The sequence below is a fragment of the Convolutriloba macropyga genome, chromosome 11 (assembly GCF_964194025.1).
Source record: "Convolutriloba macropyga chromosome 11, txConMacr16.3, whole genome shotgun sequence".
In the NCBI taxonomy this organism is placed as follows: Eukaryota; Metazoa; Xenacoelomorpha; order Acoela; family Convolutidae; genus Convolutriloba; species Convolutriloba macropyga.
In genome coordinates this window covers 884596-902095 of record NC_134478.1, presented here as the reverse complement: position 1 = coordinate 902095, position 17500 = coordinate 884596, and the positions used below count along the sequence as shown (strand labels likewise).

The window sequence follows — 17500 nt, the reverse complement described above, 5'->3', positions numbered from 1 at the left end:
TTACAACTTCTAATTAAGACTTCTGGGTTAAGTTTAGTGTTAGGGTTAGGGTTGGGGTTAAGTTTAGGGTTAAGGTTAGGGTTAGGGTTAAGCTAAGGGTTAGGGTTAAGGTTAGGGTTAGGGTTAGGTTTAGGATCTGAGTTAGAGTTAGAGTCATAGATAGAACTAGAACCAGAACCAGAACTAGAACTAGAGCAAGAGCTAGAACTAGAACTAGAACTAGAACTAAAACTAGATTCAATTTTTAAAGAACAACCCCATAGAGAAAAATTATTAGCACAAATACCACTTAGTATTATATTACCACACATACATTTATCAGTTTTTCTTTATGACATGATAATACATAATGATATTTTGAAACAGCAATATTTTCATATTTATAGTTACCCTCTAAACATTTTAATAGCATTTATAATAAGATAAACTTTAATATTTACCTAATCCTTTCGCGGGGTAATATTTAACCATGATTTCAATTAAATCTTTAGTATTATCTTTAGATGCGATACACTCTGCTAAATATTTATTTCCTAACGTATTGAGTGTATTAGTTTTACATCTCTTATCCAAAATCAATCCAAGGTCTAATTCTTTTTTATCTCTAACAAAATTTATAATCTCTTCTCTAAATTCTTCTTTATTTCCATATATTCTGGTTAAAAACTTTCCTCTCTTTCTACTTAAAGTCCCATCCTCGTCATTTATATATTCTTTTTGTATTGCATTTCGTAGATTGGGCTTTGCCCATGTTTCACTATCAGCAAAGCTACTTCGCAGATCATTATCCAACTCTTCTCCATATCCAACCTTAACCAATGTCTTTACTCTACTCAACATTGTGCTTGCTCCCATTGCTACACTCCCAGCATTTCTTGATATTATATCAGGATAATTATAACTAAATATAATTAAACCTGAGCTCATAATTCCACCTATAGATGATAAACTTTTTATATCCTTTCCCATAATCATTTCTTTAGTTTAAACATCACACTGTATTTTAATATTATTTAATTTAAGAAGTTTATTAAAATAGAATATATAGTTATCGTGATTAATAACATTCCTATCTGTTGCATTTATCATGAGTGGTTTCATATACGCTAAAAGTCTATTTATATTTTCTCTTTCTAGTTCATCTTTCAAACTAAGAGCTTTTAAATCACGGAAACCAACTCTTGAATCATATATCATTGCTCTATTACTATTAATAATAATAATAAAAGTATTTTCCTTCTTATTCTATTTAATTATACCATAACGAAGTTCATCTGACATTCCATCTGTACGATTATAATGGTTACTATTAAACTCACTAATTGTTTTACTAAAGTCATGTTCACATTTATATATCTCATTAAAGTTTTTAAATAGATCAGCTCCATTATAAGTTGTTAAATAAATAGTATCACAACTCACTCTTGCTGTATTAATTATTTGAGCTGGTTTATGACACATTACAATCATTTGAATATTATAATGTCTATCCTCTGTAAAATAATAAGCTATATCCTTATTTAACCTATCACCCATATCATCAAGTACTATTACACAATTTTGAATTTTATGCATATTATTTTTTGTGATCATATTTATATCACATTTATTAAACCCAGTATAAAAATTACTAGACTCAGGATCTATCCAGTCTCTGTCATATTTACACACTATAACTATATTTTTAGCTTGGTCTTGGTTTTGGTTTTAGTTTTGGTCTTGGTTTTGGTTTTGATCAGTGAACGAACTTTGTTCGTGGTTTACCAAACTGCTTCGCAGATCTTGATTTTGGACTGAGTATAATTTTAAATATTGTCTAATAAAATATGTTTTACCTGTTCCAGTTCCACCATAAACAATAGTATGTAATGGTGACTTTTCATATTCAACTCTATCTAGACTCCTATTCATAAATCCACCAAAGTTTTCTTCTAGTTTTGTATATTTACTTGGTATTGAATCATATATTATATAACAAATTCCAATTATAATAATAAAAAAAAAGTATACCGCCTTTATCGATTTTTATATATAAAATTTATTATATAAAAATGCTTATCCTAACTTTTGAGGAATTTAATAATAAAATTAATATTGATAATAATGCTATGAGTGATATTAGAATAAAAGATATAGGAAAAGATATAAGTATAACACCAATTGAAATAGTAATGAGAGATGAGACTCCAGATAATATCTGCGAAGCAGGTTCCCTGATTAACGAACCTAAATCCAACATTATTGTAAATTTACATCCAACTGAAGGTACACATTGGGTTATAGTTATAAGAAGAGAAGGTGGTCCTGTGTATTACTTTGATAGTTTTGGTGTAAAAACCCCACCATTATTTTTAGAAGAATAGGTTGATCTAGGCTCTAATGAAAGAATACAACAATATGATGAATCTCTTTGTGGGGCTAATTGTTTATACATGATCTATCTTGTTGATAGAGGATTCAGATTTAATAGTGCTTTAAATATTCTAGTTAATCTATGTAAATATCCAGGAATATATAATGAGTGTTTTTGTTTCGGTTGTCATGTTAAAGTTAATGATAATGTTAATGATCTACGAAGTAGTTCTGCTAATAATGTTATTGATAATGTTATTGATAATGATGAAGATAATGATAATGATAATCATAATGATAATGATGATGATAATGATAATGATAATGATATTGTTAATGATAAAGATAATGATAATGATAATGATAATGATAATGATAATGTTAATGATAATGTTAATGTCAATGATAATGTTAATGATATTGTTAATGATAATGATAATGTTAAGGATAAAGATAATGTTAATGATAATGTTAATGATAAGGATAATGATAATGTTAATGATAATGATAATGATAATGATAAAGATAATGATAATGATGATAAAGATAAATTTATATATCAGGAAACCTGCTTAGCAGATTTATTTGATGAAAAACATGGTGAAACATGGAAAGCCAACCCCATGAAAAGGGTAAACCTAATAACAATAGTCCTACTAACAATATCTCTGTAAATATAAATGAAGATCTACAATCATGGCTAAATAATGATGATATAATTACTGAAGCCACATTCCCAGATAACTTTAGATGTATAATATCTGGTCCGAGTGATTGTGGTAAGACATTCTTATTAAAAAAAACTAATTTTAGTTAGTATATATTTTGATAAGCTATACATCATTGGACCTACTGGTGATCAATACAATGGATTAGAAAGAATAAACACAAAAGCAATTATTGAATCTGTTAAAGATATAAAAGATTTACCATCTCCTGATAAACTACCCAAAGACTTAAAGAACTTAAAGAAAGTAATGATATTCGATGATGTAAGAGCCAAAGAACCAGTTATTAATGAATATTTTTTGTAGAGGTAGACATAATAATTGTAATATGATATATCTTAATCAAAATCTATTCACAATAGATAGGCAGAGTGTTAGAGAGAATTGTAATCTATTTACTTTATTAGAACAAAGAGGTAAAGTCCTCATATCTATTTATCAAGATTTTTTTAATAATGTTGAACTTAGTTATAATGATTTTGCTAATATATGTAATAAGGTATGGAAAGAGCCTTATATTTATATTGTCATTGATATAAATAAAAATAAAAATATTAATGGTAAACTAAGAATTAATTGGGATCGGAGAATTTTGTAGTTTAGTTTAAGTTTAAGTTTATATCTACACCAGATCAAAGAAGTTGCTGTGTTAACACAGATGGAACTTTGGTCAGCTGACTACCTCAGATCAACAAAGTTGTTGCTGATTACACCAGATGTAAAGAAAACTTAATCATCGCCATTAAAGTTTATAGGTCTTCCATGCTCATCTTTAATATGAAACTCTATATATTCTATTCTATCTTAAGTTATATTTTGATATAAGATATTAGTTGGTATAATATTTATTAGATAGCCTGGTGGTTCAGTTAGAGTAAAAGTATATATTATGTCTGTGTTATTCCCATTATCTTTAACACCAGATATTACATTACAATGAAGGTTAATAGTACTAAAACCCATAATATCAACAATTTTCTGAGATGTATATTTACCTTTTTTATAATCTATTTTTCTAAATCCTAGTAATGGGGCTATTGAGTTTTCTATGTCAAAGTTAATTGCACCTTGTTTTACTTCCAATAAACATTTCATTGTATTCTTATCAGATTCTATTATAACATTACCATTAGTTTCTTCTTTTATTAATTCTGATATTTCGGTTAATTCATATGCACCTGGTATAACAGCTAAAGTACGGGTATCTGACCATGTTGGGGAACCAGGGCCGTAGGCCCCTTCACCTTGGGTATCATATAAGAATTGATTGTTCCTTCTATTCAAATTAAACACCGAATTATAAACAGATAATCAAATTAAACATAATTTTGACGAGTTAAGTATAGGTTCACTAAAGTTAAACTTTTCTGTTGCCTTTATCAATCTAAAGTTAAGTGTATGCTCTTCTTTAGTTTTAGTTAAAGCTTCATGTATATTTTGTAGTTCCTTAAGATTAAATTGTCTGTCATTTTTTATCTAATAAATATGGACTTTTATTTTGATACGACTTATGGTTATAATAATGATATACACAAAAGTAAGATTATAAAATATAAACCAATTAATCATTTAAATTTGCATGATTCATATCTAGAGATAGAGTTTGTTGTATCAGATGATGCTGGTGGTGTTTTTGCTAATGATGCTAAAATCAGATTAGTTAATTATGGTATGATGGCATTGTTTAGTTCAATTAAGCTTGAAACTAGTGGTGGTAGGACTATTGAATATATAGATCATTGTCATCCTAATCTATTGATGTATAAGTTATTAACTAGTATTGATGATGAATATAAGTTTTGTTTTGTTAGAAATCAAGGCAATAGAGATAGTCAACTTAAAGGTGATCATATTGCTGCACAACGCGGTCATATGTATATGATGATTAAGATGAGTGATCTATTTGATTTCATAAATGATTTAGAAAAGATTATATATGGTTTAGGATTTAAACTAATATTAAAAAGAAATAATAATGATAGAGCTCTATTCAGAGTTAATGCTAATCCTGGTGCAGTTGCTAATGATGGTAATATAGATATTAGAGATATATCATGGTGTGTACTTATTATTGATCCTAGTAATTACAATAGAATTATTGTGCAAAAGGGTTTAAGTAAAAAGAACAATGTAGACTTTAGTTATTATGAAAGAAAGACATTTTATAAGAATGTACCCAATGCTACTAACTTCTTGTTTGATCTAGGTATGGAAAGTGGGAAGGAAAGACCACAATATATAATAGTTGGTTTTGAAAATAATAATGTTAATGAACAAACTCATTATGCAAGTAAATTTGATATAATGAATGTTACTGAATGTTTTTGTAAGATTGGTAGCGAGTTTTATCCTGAGGATAGAATGAATATTAATTATGGTACCAATAATTATAATGAGGCTTTTAAAGAGAATGTTAGCTTTGATAAAGATTATAATGGGCTACCACATAATATAAAATCATATATAAATCATACAACATTCAAAAGTAACTATAGAACATATGTATTCGATACTAGATATCAAAGTGATCATATAGGTCCAAAACCAATACAACTTAATTTTAAATTTATTGCTGCAGTTTCCGATGTTATATGTCATGCATTAGTATTAACTAGAAAGGTTATTAGTGTGAACAGTGATGGTAATAAGATGGTTGATATGGTATCATAATTATAATTATAAATATGGCCCTTGTTTTTTTAGATATATCTCTAGCTATAATCATCTGCGAACGGACTTCATCCGTGGCAAACCAAGCAGCTCCTGATTAGCAAAGCTACCTCGTAGATAAATATAATTATAACTATTTCTTACTTGTCTTAACAAAACCCCTAGCATAAACAATATCTAGTTTCTTTTTATTCTCTAGAGATAAGCCTCCAGCTTCAAGCTTAATCTTAGCCTTGGGCCTAACCTTCGAAGTTCGCTCGCGGGCGGAACCCGTAGGCTTAGGCTTAGGCTTAATAACAACAAAAGGATTATTTTTTTTAACTTCCTTTATTTTTTATATATAGAAATGAGTCTTTTACAGAAATTTAAAACTAATTCATATTGTGTTGGAGGTAGACATTATAGTGGTACTAAAAACATAAGAGGTTTTGATTACTTCAAAAGGTACTAAAATGTAAAAGTGTAATTGTGTTAAGTTTAGAGAAATAAGTCAATGACTGTTAGGGATGCGACAATAGAAGCTGAGGGATTGAAAGATTTCTTTAAATGTGTTTTTAGCGCTACAGTTAACTTCGGAAAGAAAGTTGCTAATAATCCTGTAAGAGCATTAGAAATAGCAAGTAAAATAGGATGTGCAGCTGTATCTTGAAACCCTAGAGCTGCTTTATCAGCCACAACTGATTTAATTAAATTTGCAACTACTGGTGAAGGCATAAAGGTAGTACAAGAAGGAAGAGGGTTATACTTAGTACTAAGAAGAGATAATTATTTGATTATGATTATGATTATATTATGTTTATATTTATGTTTATGATTATGATTATAATATATTTATGATTATGATTATGATTATATTTATATTATGTATATAATTATCGATCTGCGAAGCAGGTTCTCTGATCGGTGTAACCGCTTCGTGGATAAATATTAATACTAATATTATTATTACTAAACATACTATTATTACTAAACACCAATAAATTTAGTTTAAAAAACACTCAGTTTGTTTTTCTTGTTCTTCTTTTTAATCCTCAAATACCTTAACTAATTCATTATACTCATCATTATCTGTTTTATTATCATTCATTGATTTAGTATATAGTCTATTAAACTTATCACTAAGCTGTTTACTTAAAATATACATTTGTGAATACTTTATAATTTTATTTCTAGTTTTAGTATTAATTGTTATTGATAATGAATCACGAACAGTTGCTGTAGCAAAAGCTGTTGGTATAGAATAAGGTAATCCTATACCTGTTAATGCAACTGATGTTGATGTTGCAGTTGTTGCTATAGATGATAATACTATTTCTGTTATCTCTGCAACGTTAATAAAATTCTTATATCTACTTAACTTCTTATTATAGTTATTAGTTTCAGTTTCATAAAAATTTCTAATATCTTTTATAGTGGTAATATTGTTGTTAAATTTATTATTAGCTTGGATTTTTTCATTTATGTATTGTTCATTAACGGTTGACAAGTTGGGATATAGTAATCTCTCACTCGGTGCTGTTGGGTTAGTCATAGTTTTGCTTATTTTAATTAGTAAAAATTCTTTCTATTTCTTTCGTTATATCTTCTTGTTTAAAACCATAATGCATCTCAAGTCTTGCTTGCTCTTTCTTATCAACTAACGTACTTCGTAAAAGTATAGCAATTATATGTTGTACTATTGTCCTTTTATTCTTTAAAAGGCTTCATCTATAAAGTAGTAAAGTAGTAAACATTTCATCTAGTTGTATGTTAGTGATATTCTGATTAAATTTATTATTATCAATCTCTAGTTTTAAATAGCCCAGTAGTATACATTTCATCTAGTTGTATGTTAGTGATATTCTGATTAAACTTATTATTATCAATCTCTAGTTGTAATTGATTATATTTAGAGATAGTATCAGCAGCAACTTTATTACAAAACTTAACAGTATTTGTGACTTCATTTGCTGATTCAATAAACTCATTATATAGTTCATCATTCATTTGTGTTTCATTTAGTTGTAATGTTTTAGTTTTAACTTTATCAAAGTCACCCTTTCTTAGTTCAGTTATGTTTCTACTTAAAATGTCTATTTTATTAGAAGAAGATAATAAGTTATTGTCAAAATACTCTTTATTAACAACATCTTTTTCATCTATCGGAGGATGTACATTTGTAAAAATATAGGTATCCTTCGTATCAATATTACATTATCTTCTAGGATTAACTCACGAGCCTTACTTAGTGTACAGTTGTTTGTTGATGTTGATGTTGATCCGAGAAGCGGGTTCCACGACGGACCTCCGGTCATGCTTCGCCATTGATATTTAGCTTGATTGAATCTTTTTCTTGTCATCTTTGTATTTGTTTACAGAAATTACAGAATTATACCTAATGATTCCAAAACCTTATTATTAGATTCAAAATCAAACACGGATTTTAATAGTTCCTGTTCATAATATTTACCTTCTATTATCTCTCCATTAATATCTTTTATTTTATAAGTTGGTGGTTGTGTTTTAAGAACTTCATTAACTTTAAACAAATCTCTGTTCCAATTAGAAGTGTAACATTTAGAGAAGATATTACGTTTATCTGCATTTCTAACATAATCACCTTAAGTTTAGGTTTAATATTCCTATAAATTAATGAGTATTTAACGTTATCAAGATTATTAGAGGCATCAACAGGTGTCATATTAATTGTTGAATGAATGTTATTGTTATATGTTACAACAGCATCATTTAATATATTTAACCAATTACCATCACCATTGATGAACATAGATTTATTTATTATATGTAATAATGTTCCATTGAATCTCTCTATAAACACAGCCCCTAAATCACTATATGTACAATATAGTTTTGTTTCATATTCTTTAATATGCACATTTTGTAAATATATCTATAACAGTTAATATAAACTTGTAATTACTATAATATTTACTTAGAGATGACTTATCAATTAAATCAGCCGACCATGTTCCATCTTTATACAATGGTATTATTCTTTCTCTTCTAAACTTTGTTTTGTGAGGGCTAAATACTTCCTTAGCTAGTTGTTGTCGTTGTTGTTTTTCCATCATTAATTATTTACCATAATTAAAAACAAATATATCTAATTGTTCTTGATTATTAATATTCATAGATAATAGTTGCTTAGATATATCTAGCATTTCATCACATAATCCATCAAGACCAGCTTTTGATTCTAGTATTAATAATTCTAGTCTTTCTACTAAATTATTTGGGTCCACATAGTGGTGGCAACTTGGGGAACCAAGGGCAGAGCCCCTTTGTTGGTTGGCTTTGCTAAGACCACTAGCTTCTATTTGTTTGTCAGTCTCATAATCGGTGGAACCGCTTCGCGGATCAGTCTCGTTATCAATTTCTTCTTCTACTATCCCTTGTTCATAATCACCAGTATCACGACGATATATTTCATCTTCACTGGAAGTTGGTATTGATATAACACGAGAAGTGGGTTCACCGATACTAGAAAACATTCTTCTTATAAGTTTTGATCTATTACTTTTATTATCTCCTCTTTGTTTATAGCTAAAATCCCTTAGAAATTGTTTTATTTTGATTTCATCACCTTTTATATCTCTTTCGGTTACATCTTTATTAGTAATAAATATAAAAAAACCCTTAGATAAATCATAGACTTTGCCTTTTATTTTTATACAATCGGGGACTAGAGATTCCTCTACATCATATATTTTAAATTTGTTTGAATTTGGATCAACTGATATTAATTGTAATTGTTTATTTGTTTGTTTACCCATTAGTGATAAAATATAAATCATATAATTGTCTACGGCAAAAGTTTGCCCTCTATCACCTTTTAATATTGTGTGTGGATCGGGTGTGTGCGTTAAGAGGGCGGCCGTTCATCAAGAAAGCTTTTTTGTTGATGGTGTCCTAGACTCTTTAAAGTATTAGTGTTACTGTCTAGCACAACCAAAGTTTTGTTTTGAAGAGCTTGCATTGTTTTAGCGTTTGTATTTAAAGTTTTTGTTAGAGGATCAAATAATTCTTCTATTTCACCATAATATTCTTGTCGTTTTAATTTATCTTCTAATCTATGCTTTCTGTTTTGTTTTGCTAGAATGTTTAATTCTATGAGTGTTTCTAGTTTAGTCATTTTATAAAATAATTATCACAATTCATTATATAATATAATAGCGGCTTCAATAAACTTTCTATCATCATTAATTGTTAATTCTTTAATAAACTTATTATAATTAGTTATAGCTTTACTTCAATATTACATTTCTTTGCATGCTCTAAGAATCTTTCTTTTGTATGATGAAACCTATATCTATGGAGATATGTGCATAGCCTACAATAGAAATGTTTAAATCTTTACTGAGAGATGTGTTCATTTACTTTACACATTCTGCGTACTAAATATTGATTAGGATTTTTAAAGTGCACTTGCAAATGATTATGTCTGTCTCTATATGTTATAATCTTATTCCATACAAAACATTGGAATGGTTTACTTTGACACTCATCACAACTCCAACACCAAGCCTTATTTTTACATTTATCACATTTGGTACTAATCATTTTTATAGTATTGAAAAGGTATATAAATAACATTATTTCGAAATTTGGCATATAAAAATTAATTAACAAGATTATACCGGTTACATTCAATCCACGAGTGAACAAGCTCAATCTCATGGACAAGTCAAATCTGGAAGTGAGCGAGCTCAATTTGGAAGTGGACAAGTCCAATCTGGAAGTGAGAAAGCTCAATCTAGTTCTACTAGCATGCCGGTCCAAATGTTATAAAAAATAAACAAACCAAGGGAAGAAAACAAACCAGTAGATAAGGAAAGACAAAAGATAGAAATAGAATAATCTTTAGAATCAATCAGAAGGTTTAATCGTGTAAATGAAGAAATAAAGGAATCGTATGATAAACACGATGCAAAATTAAAACAAAGAGAAGAAGTTATGCGTGAGTCATTGCGAAAGGCTGAAGCAAAATATTTCCAGATTTAGATCAATCTAAAGACGTAGATCAATCTAATGACTTAGATCAGATTTAGACTCAGATTCATCTGATGATTTTGTCTATGTCCAAGCCTAAAACAAATAAGATTAAATGTGAAGAATGTGATGAAGAGATAACTCGAAAGAATTATAACAGACACATTCAATCCCTTAAACATAAAAAGAATGAGCAATTATATAATAGAAAAAAAATTATTGAGAGTGCTAATGAGAATGAAATAAAAGTTACTAATGACGATATAGAACAAAAGTTGGATGAGCAGTATCCTGAACTAGAGGGAATAAAGTTTTGTGATAGTTGTGATATGTATCTTGATAATAATACTGCTTATGATAATCATGTGACAACATTAAAACATAGGAATAATGTAAGATTGGTTAATGGGGAAATAGTAAAGAACGGGAGTAAGTTTGAGAGTGCGATATGTAAGACAAGTCTGAGTCAATATAGTGTGGATCAACATTTAAAAACAAAGATGCATATGGATAGTGTTAACATACGGAGCGGTTTCACCAATGGTAAAGATCTGCGAAGCAGTTTAACTGAAAAGGATATAGATAAAGATATAATTAAGTATAATATGGCCGATGGATATTGCAATATATGTAATAATAGATATAACAAAAAAAATGAACACAATGAATCAGATGAACATAAGGAAAATGTTAATCAGAAAAAACGTGTTAATGGGAAGTGGCGAGATAAAGTTAATGAGTTAGGATTAGATCATAACATCAAGGATAATCAAATAACATTAACTAGTAGTAATTATGAAGATCCTAAATTCATTGCATAACATACATCCCCATATTAAGTTTAACACCTTTGATGTAGTTAAGTATACAAAACCTACAGATGATAAGTTAGAAGAAAACGAATTCACCTTTAGGTTAATGACTAGGCAATATAATGGTGCACATGACTTGGATTTATTGAATGGGGAACTTGGGTCGAGAATGCAGGAGCAAGAGATGAATCAATCTGGATGGTGCATACAACGATTTGTTAAAAGGACAATGTATATTCACAGGTTTTATCCAAGTGGTGGATGTGATACTGAGTTACCATTCACGTCTAGATATATACTTAAAATACATAATACTGATAATAAGTGTTTGCTATGGTGTCTAATTGCTTCTTTACATCCTGCATCACGTGATCCAAATAGAGTTAGTAAATATAATAAACCTGAATATATTAATGAGATAAAATTACCAAATGGGGTTATACCTCCATATGATTATTGTCACTAAAAGAAAATACAAGAACTAAATAAAGATAAAATATTTTTTAATGTGTTGAAACTAAATAAAAATAAAACTATAAATCCTGTATTAATTAATCATAATGATCCTAAAGGATGTAATATATTATACTGGGATAATCATTACTTCCTATGTAAAGATTTATCATTCTTATTAAGAAAATCATCTAAACATAAATGTTATCCATGTCTAAAATGTTTTGTATCATTTAGAACAGAAGATGCATTAAATAAACATTTAGAATTTTGTAATACACAGAAATATGTAGGAGGAAGAACATTCCATAAAGATAATTACCTAAAGTTTGATAAGTTCCATTATAAGAATAGAGTACCATTTTCTATACATTATGATTTTGAATGTATAATAAAAGTTGGTAAACACTTACCTATTGCTTGTGGTTTATATATAAAACGTGACTATCCTGATATATTAGAAGATAAGTATGAAAGTTATCTGCAAAGCAGCAACTCTGTTGATTGTGAAGAAGACATTACTGATTGGTTTGTGGAAATAGTAGATTATTATAATAAATTATTTAAAGATATATTTAGTATGAATATTTCACTTAATGAAGATCTATTACTCCACTTACTAATATGTGTTACTATTGTAATGAGAACTTGGGTGAAGACGTCGTTAGAGATCATGATAATCTAAATGGTAAATTCAGAGGTTGTGCTCACAACAAATGTAACCTCCAAGCTAAGAATACATTTGTACCAATATATGCATTTAATTCTTCTGATTATGATAATCATCTATTTATAACTTAACTAGCAAAGAAGATTAGACTTAAAGTATTAACTAAAACTGATGAGAATTATATTAGTATTGATATGGGTTATGCTAAAGCATTAGATATGTTTAGGATCTTCCATCCACTTAGCTTAGATGCTATAAGTAAAACATTGAGTAATGAAGAATGTATAACATTAAATAAATGAGGCTTAGAAAGACGTAAAGGTATATTCCCATATGAATGGTTTGATAGTATAGATAAACTACATGAAACAACAATACCACATAAGGAAGCATTCTATTCTAAGTTGAAACAAAGTGGTATTACAGATAAAGAATATAAGCAAGCAATTGATTGTTGGAAAGATACTAAATGTGAGACAATAAAGGATTATATGATGTTATATCTTAAAACAGATGTATTGTTATCAGTCGATGTATTTGAGAAATTTAGAGCTATGTGTTTAGAATATTATGAAATAGATCCATGTTACACATATTCTACTCCTGGGTTACCCTGATTGTGTGGGTTGAAATATACTAATGTTAGACTTAAGTATTATAAGAAAATAAACTTAATTTTTATGTTACAATACAACATGGTATTATAGGTGGGTGAGCTTGAGTATTAGGTGATTGTCATGTAAAATGTTTGAAAAAACAGATAGATCCTGAGTATGTTGGGAAAGAGAATTATTTAAAGTATTTAGACTTCAACTCATTATATGCTTCTGCTATGGTTCAAGCTTTACCTAATGGTGAGATCAAAGTATGTGAAGAATTGGTCTACACTAGATCTAGCTCTAACACAGGTTATATCTACGCCATTGATATTAAGCATAGTGATGAGTTGAAACAGAAAACAAATAAATATCCACTCTTTCCTGAGAAAACAAAAGCATGTGTAGATCAGTTTACAGATTATCAAAAAGTAAATTTAAAAAAGGATATAAACCTAATGAGAAGTTAATGCTAAAATTAACAGATAAGGTAGATTATGTAATAGATGGAGAGATGTTAGATTGGTACTTAGATCATGGTTTGAAATTAGAATATATTACAATTAAGCAAAAGTTAGAATACAGTAAGAGAAAATGGTTAGAGCCCTATATTGAATATAATATTCGGAATAGAAAAGAAGCTAAAGCTAATGTTGATAAATTTGCAGATGTATTCTTTAAACTGATGAATAATGCCTTCTATGGAAAAGTAATAGAGAATGCATATAATAGACAACATATAGAGTTAGTTAATGATGTAGATAGGTATACTAAATTAGTAGAAAATATTAGTATTAAATATGCTGTGGAACTCGATAATGAGTTAGTAGCTGTACATAAAACTCGAGGTAATGTAAAATTAGATAAGTTTATTTATATAGGTAAAAAGATATATATATTAGAAATATTATATATATATATATATATATATATATATATATATATATTAGAAAAAGATAAGCTATATATGTATAAAGCCATATTTGATCACTTTGAAAAAGAATTAGATTGTAGTTATTTTTACACAGATACAGATAGTATATTTATAAACAAAAATGTTCCTTTAGATAGTAATATAGAAACTGAAATGAATAAGATAAAAGATTTTTTACATAATAATGAGTTACGTAAGATGAAGGATGAATTACCTAATGATACTATTATAGAAGCATGTTTCCTTAAAGCTAAAGCATATTGTTACAATACTGTTAAAAGAGAAGAAGAGAAAAAGTTAAAAGTTATAACTAAAGCCACTATTAAAAAACAGATTACAATTGAAGATTATACTGATGCTATATATGAAGGTAAAACTAAGTATGTAACTAATTATACTATTGATAGTAATAAACATCATTTAAAAACTAAAGAACAATATAAAATAGCTATTGATCCATTTGATGATAAAGGTATTAGAGATTTTAATGGTGAATTTAGGTTTTACAATTAATTTTTATAAAACAATAGCAAAAGTTAAAATTTAGAAAAGAGTTAAGCTTATTTTTTATTCAAGTTATCCACGAAGTGGTTACAACAATTTTTGCAAGTTGGTTTTACGTGCTTAGTACACGGTCTCACTAGTTTCATACTAGTATCTGTGATACGTTCACTGGAGTCAGTGAGGATCTGCGAAGCAGTTTCACTGATAGAACCCGAACTATCCGTCTGATAATGGACAATTACCAGCTTAACTCTGTACTAGTGGATTGCACTAAGTGAGACAAGAAATGATAGATTTAAAATATAAAAGAAGTGAATTTAGAGTAGTGGATATATAAAGGGAATTAGAGTAATGTGCATATGGGTACCGTCTCGCTGGCTCTATGCTGCGGAGGTACCCATATACACATTACTCAAACAAACAAACAAACAAACAAACATACAAACAAATAAACAAACAAACAAACAAATAAATAAACAAACAAACAAACAAACAAACAAACAAACAAACAAACAAACAAACAAACAAACAAACAAACACGCACACACAAACAAACAAATAAACAAACAAACAAACAAACAAACAAACAAACAAACAAACAGATACACACACACACACACGCACACACACACACACACACACACAGACACACACACTCTCAAATAAGTTTTGAATTTGTAATCAAATTAATATAAATGTTATCAGGTTCTCTTTGTTATAAACTTAGATTAAAAAAGTTTAGATTTGAAAAACTTAGTTTTCTTCGAAAGCAACAAAATTTGATAGTTTCAATCAATTTAATTTTTGAATAGCTTTTTATTGATTTTATTTATCTCTCCACAAAGATAATGACTAGCCACAGACGTCCTATCAATAAAGTTCCCTGGCATATTGTTCATATTCCAAAGTTTGTGTCTGAAAAATAAAAAGGTTCCTCCACTGGCTCGCTGTTTCGTTTTTTTTAAGATTCAGACATTAAAGCAATATTTCTGATCTCCCTGTCGAACAACCCCCTGTTCAGATTCTGTATTTCGGTGGGAACACACGGGTGTGCGTTCGAGTTGGCCTGACCAATGCTCAATTTGGGTCTGGACCTGAACCTGGGCTTTCATATTTCGCATCATGTTTTAAATGAGAAAAACCAATGAATTGCTGGTCAATTTGTTCTACGTACTAACCAAACTTATTCACTAACCAAATCAACAAGTGAACCTTTCCTCAAACAATAAACCTTCTTTAGTTGTTGGCAAATAATGTTCAACATGATGTTGAAATTTGCACAGCTTGTTGTCAATTTTGTAATTGTGCAAATGATCTGCTTTTTCCTTATTTTACCTTCTTACTACTCTGCTCAGGGTAAGCAACAGTTTTCGCAACCCAATTTTTCAAACTTCTCAGAAATTAATAGAACTTGTTGAGAAGACCCTTTAGAAAAATTCAAATGAAATATTTAGAAAAAGGAACAGGATGTTAACTGATAATACAGAAAACAGCGTAACCCTCTTCAGGAGAATTTTAAATTTCCAAACTAATAAAACGTCGGTATGCTGGGTTTCAATTAGACAAAAATTAACGAAAAAATTTACAATTTTTCTTTGGTTTCGTCGGTTTGTTTGATTTTTTTTTGTTTGATGGTCAAAAGCACTAAAATTTTTCACAGGTTTAATTTTTATACGTAGGAATTGTTTGAAATTTTTAGGTTTTATGTGTGGTTTCAGATTTAGGAAATATTCCTTTTCAGACCAGAAGAAAACTGACTAATGTAATTGCTTAGATGAGATCAGCAAAAATCACCGCCAAAATTGTCATTTTTAGGCGATAATCTTGACAGCAAATTCAAGCAACAATAACACTGCGGATATATGCCACTAATCTCTCAAATCGTGTCATTAACTTTCGAACAAGATTGAACCTTTGCTTTCTATCTCAGTGGTAACGTTTTGGTCCTTAATTATTCGATTTTATTTTGTTATGTTTTGGTTATTATTTAGTCCGACTTATTAATATCAAGAAAATCCTTCAGTTAAAACAAAACTCTTTTCTGAAAAAAAATCTTATACAGAGTGGTAGCCGCTGACTTGTCACTAATATTTGTTTACAGCAAATTTCCAAATCAAACCAACCTATATAACAAAAGCATTATATTTGACCTATATATTCGCAAACGCTTAATTTTCTGATCATAATACACGAGCATAGAATACATGCCTAATACAGCGATGTGCCAAGTATATATACTCGCAAAAAGTGATTTTTGAAATGTAATGAACGCTCAATATGTTTGTTAAAGGTTTCATTTTAATAAATATTTTGTCATATTTCTGAAGTAATATTGGGAGCAAACTCAACAAGAAGCCTAATGTTTTTGCGATGAAAGCGAAAGTTTGAAACTTTTCAAACTATACAAATCGATTTTTTTTCGAAGTTCAAAAACAAAAAACCGAATGATTTCTAAATCTCATAAAACTGTTGATATCAACCAGAGCTGGTATTCAGAAGATTCGTTCGCTTTCAAATCAAACATACCGGAGATTTTTTCTAAGCTCTGTTGTTTTGAAACCTTCGGGAGTCGGGAATGTTGTGTATAAGAAAATACACTTTATGTCTAAGATAACTATTTTCGTGTATAGATGACAAGGGAAAGCTTCGCGTTAGTAGACAGCTTCTTTTATGTGCTAATGGGTAATATTTTGATCAAAAAGAAATAAAAGAAGGTCATATTATACGAAATATTATATATATATATATATATATATATATATACAAATATATATATATATATATATATATAT

The 17500-nt window shown here is 28.7% G+C and overlaps 1 protein-coding gene across 1 annotated transcript in view; it reads left to right on the top strand.

The window, feature by feature from the left end:
- The first annotated feature begins 15926 nt into the window (after window positions 1–15926).
- The window catches only part of LOC142349660 (uncharacterized), a 20749-nt gene continuing 19175 nt past the window's right edge, over window positions 15927–17500 (top strand). The window contains exon 1 of the mRNA XM_075401378.1: window positions 15927–16064. Coding sequence (XP_075257493.1) covers window positions 15962–16064 — 103 coding nt within the window. The 5' untranslated portion in view covers window positions 15927–15961. The remainder of the gene's footprint in view (window positions 16065–17500) is intronic.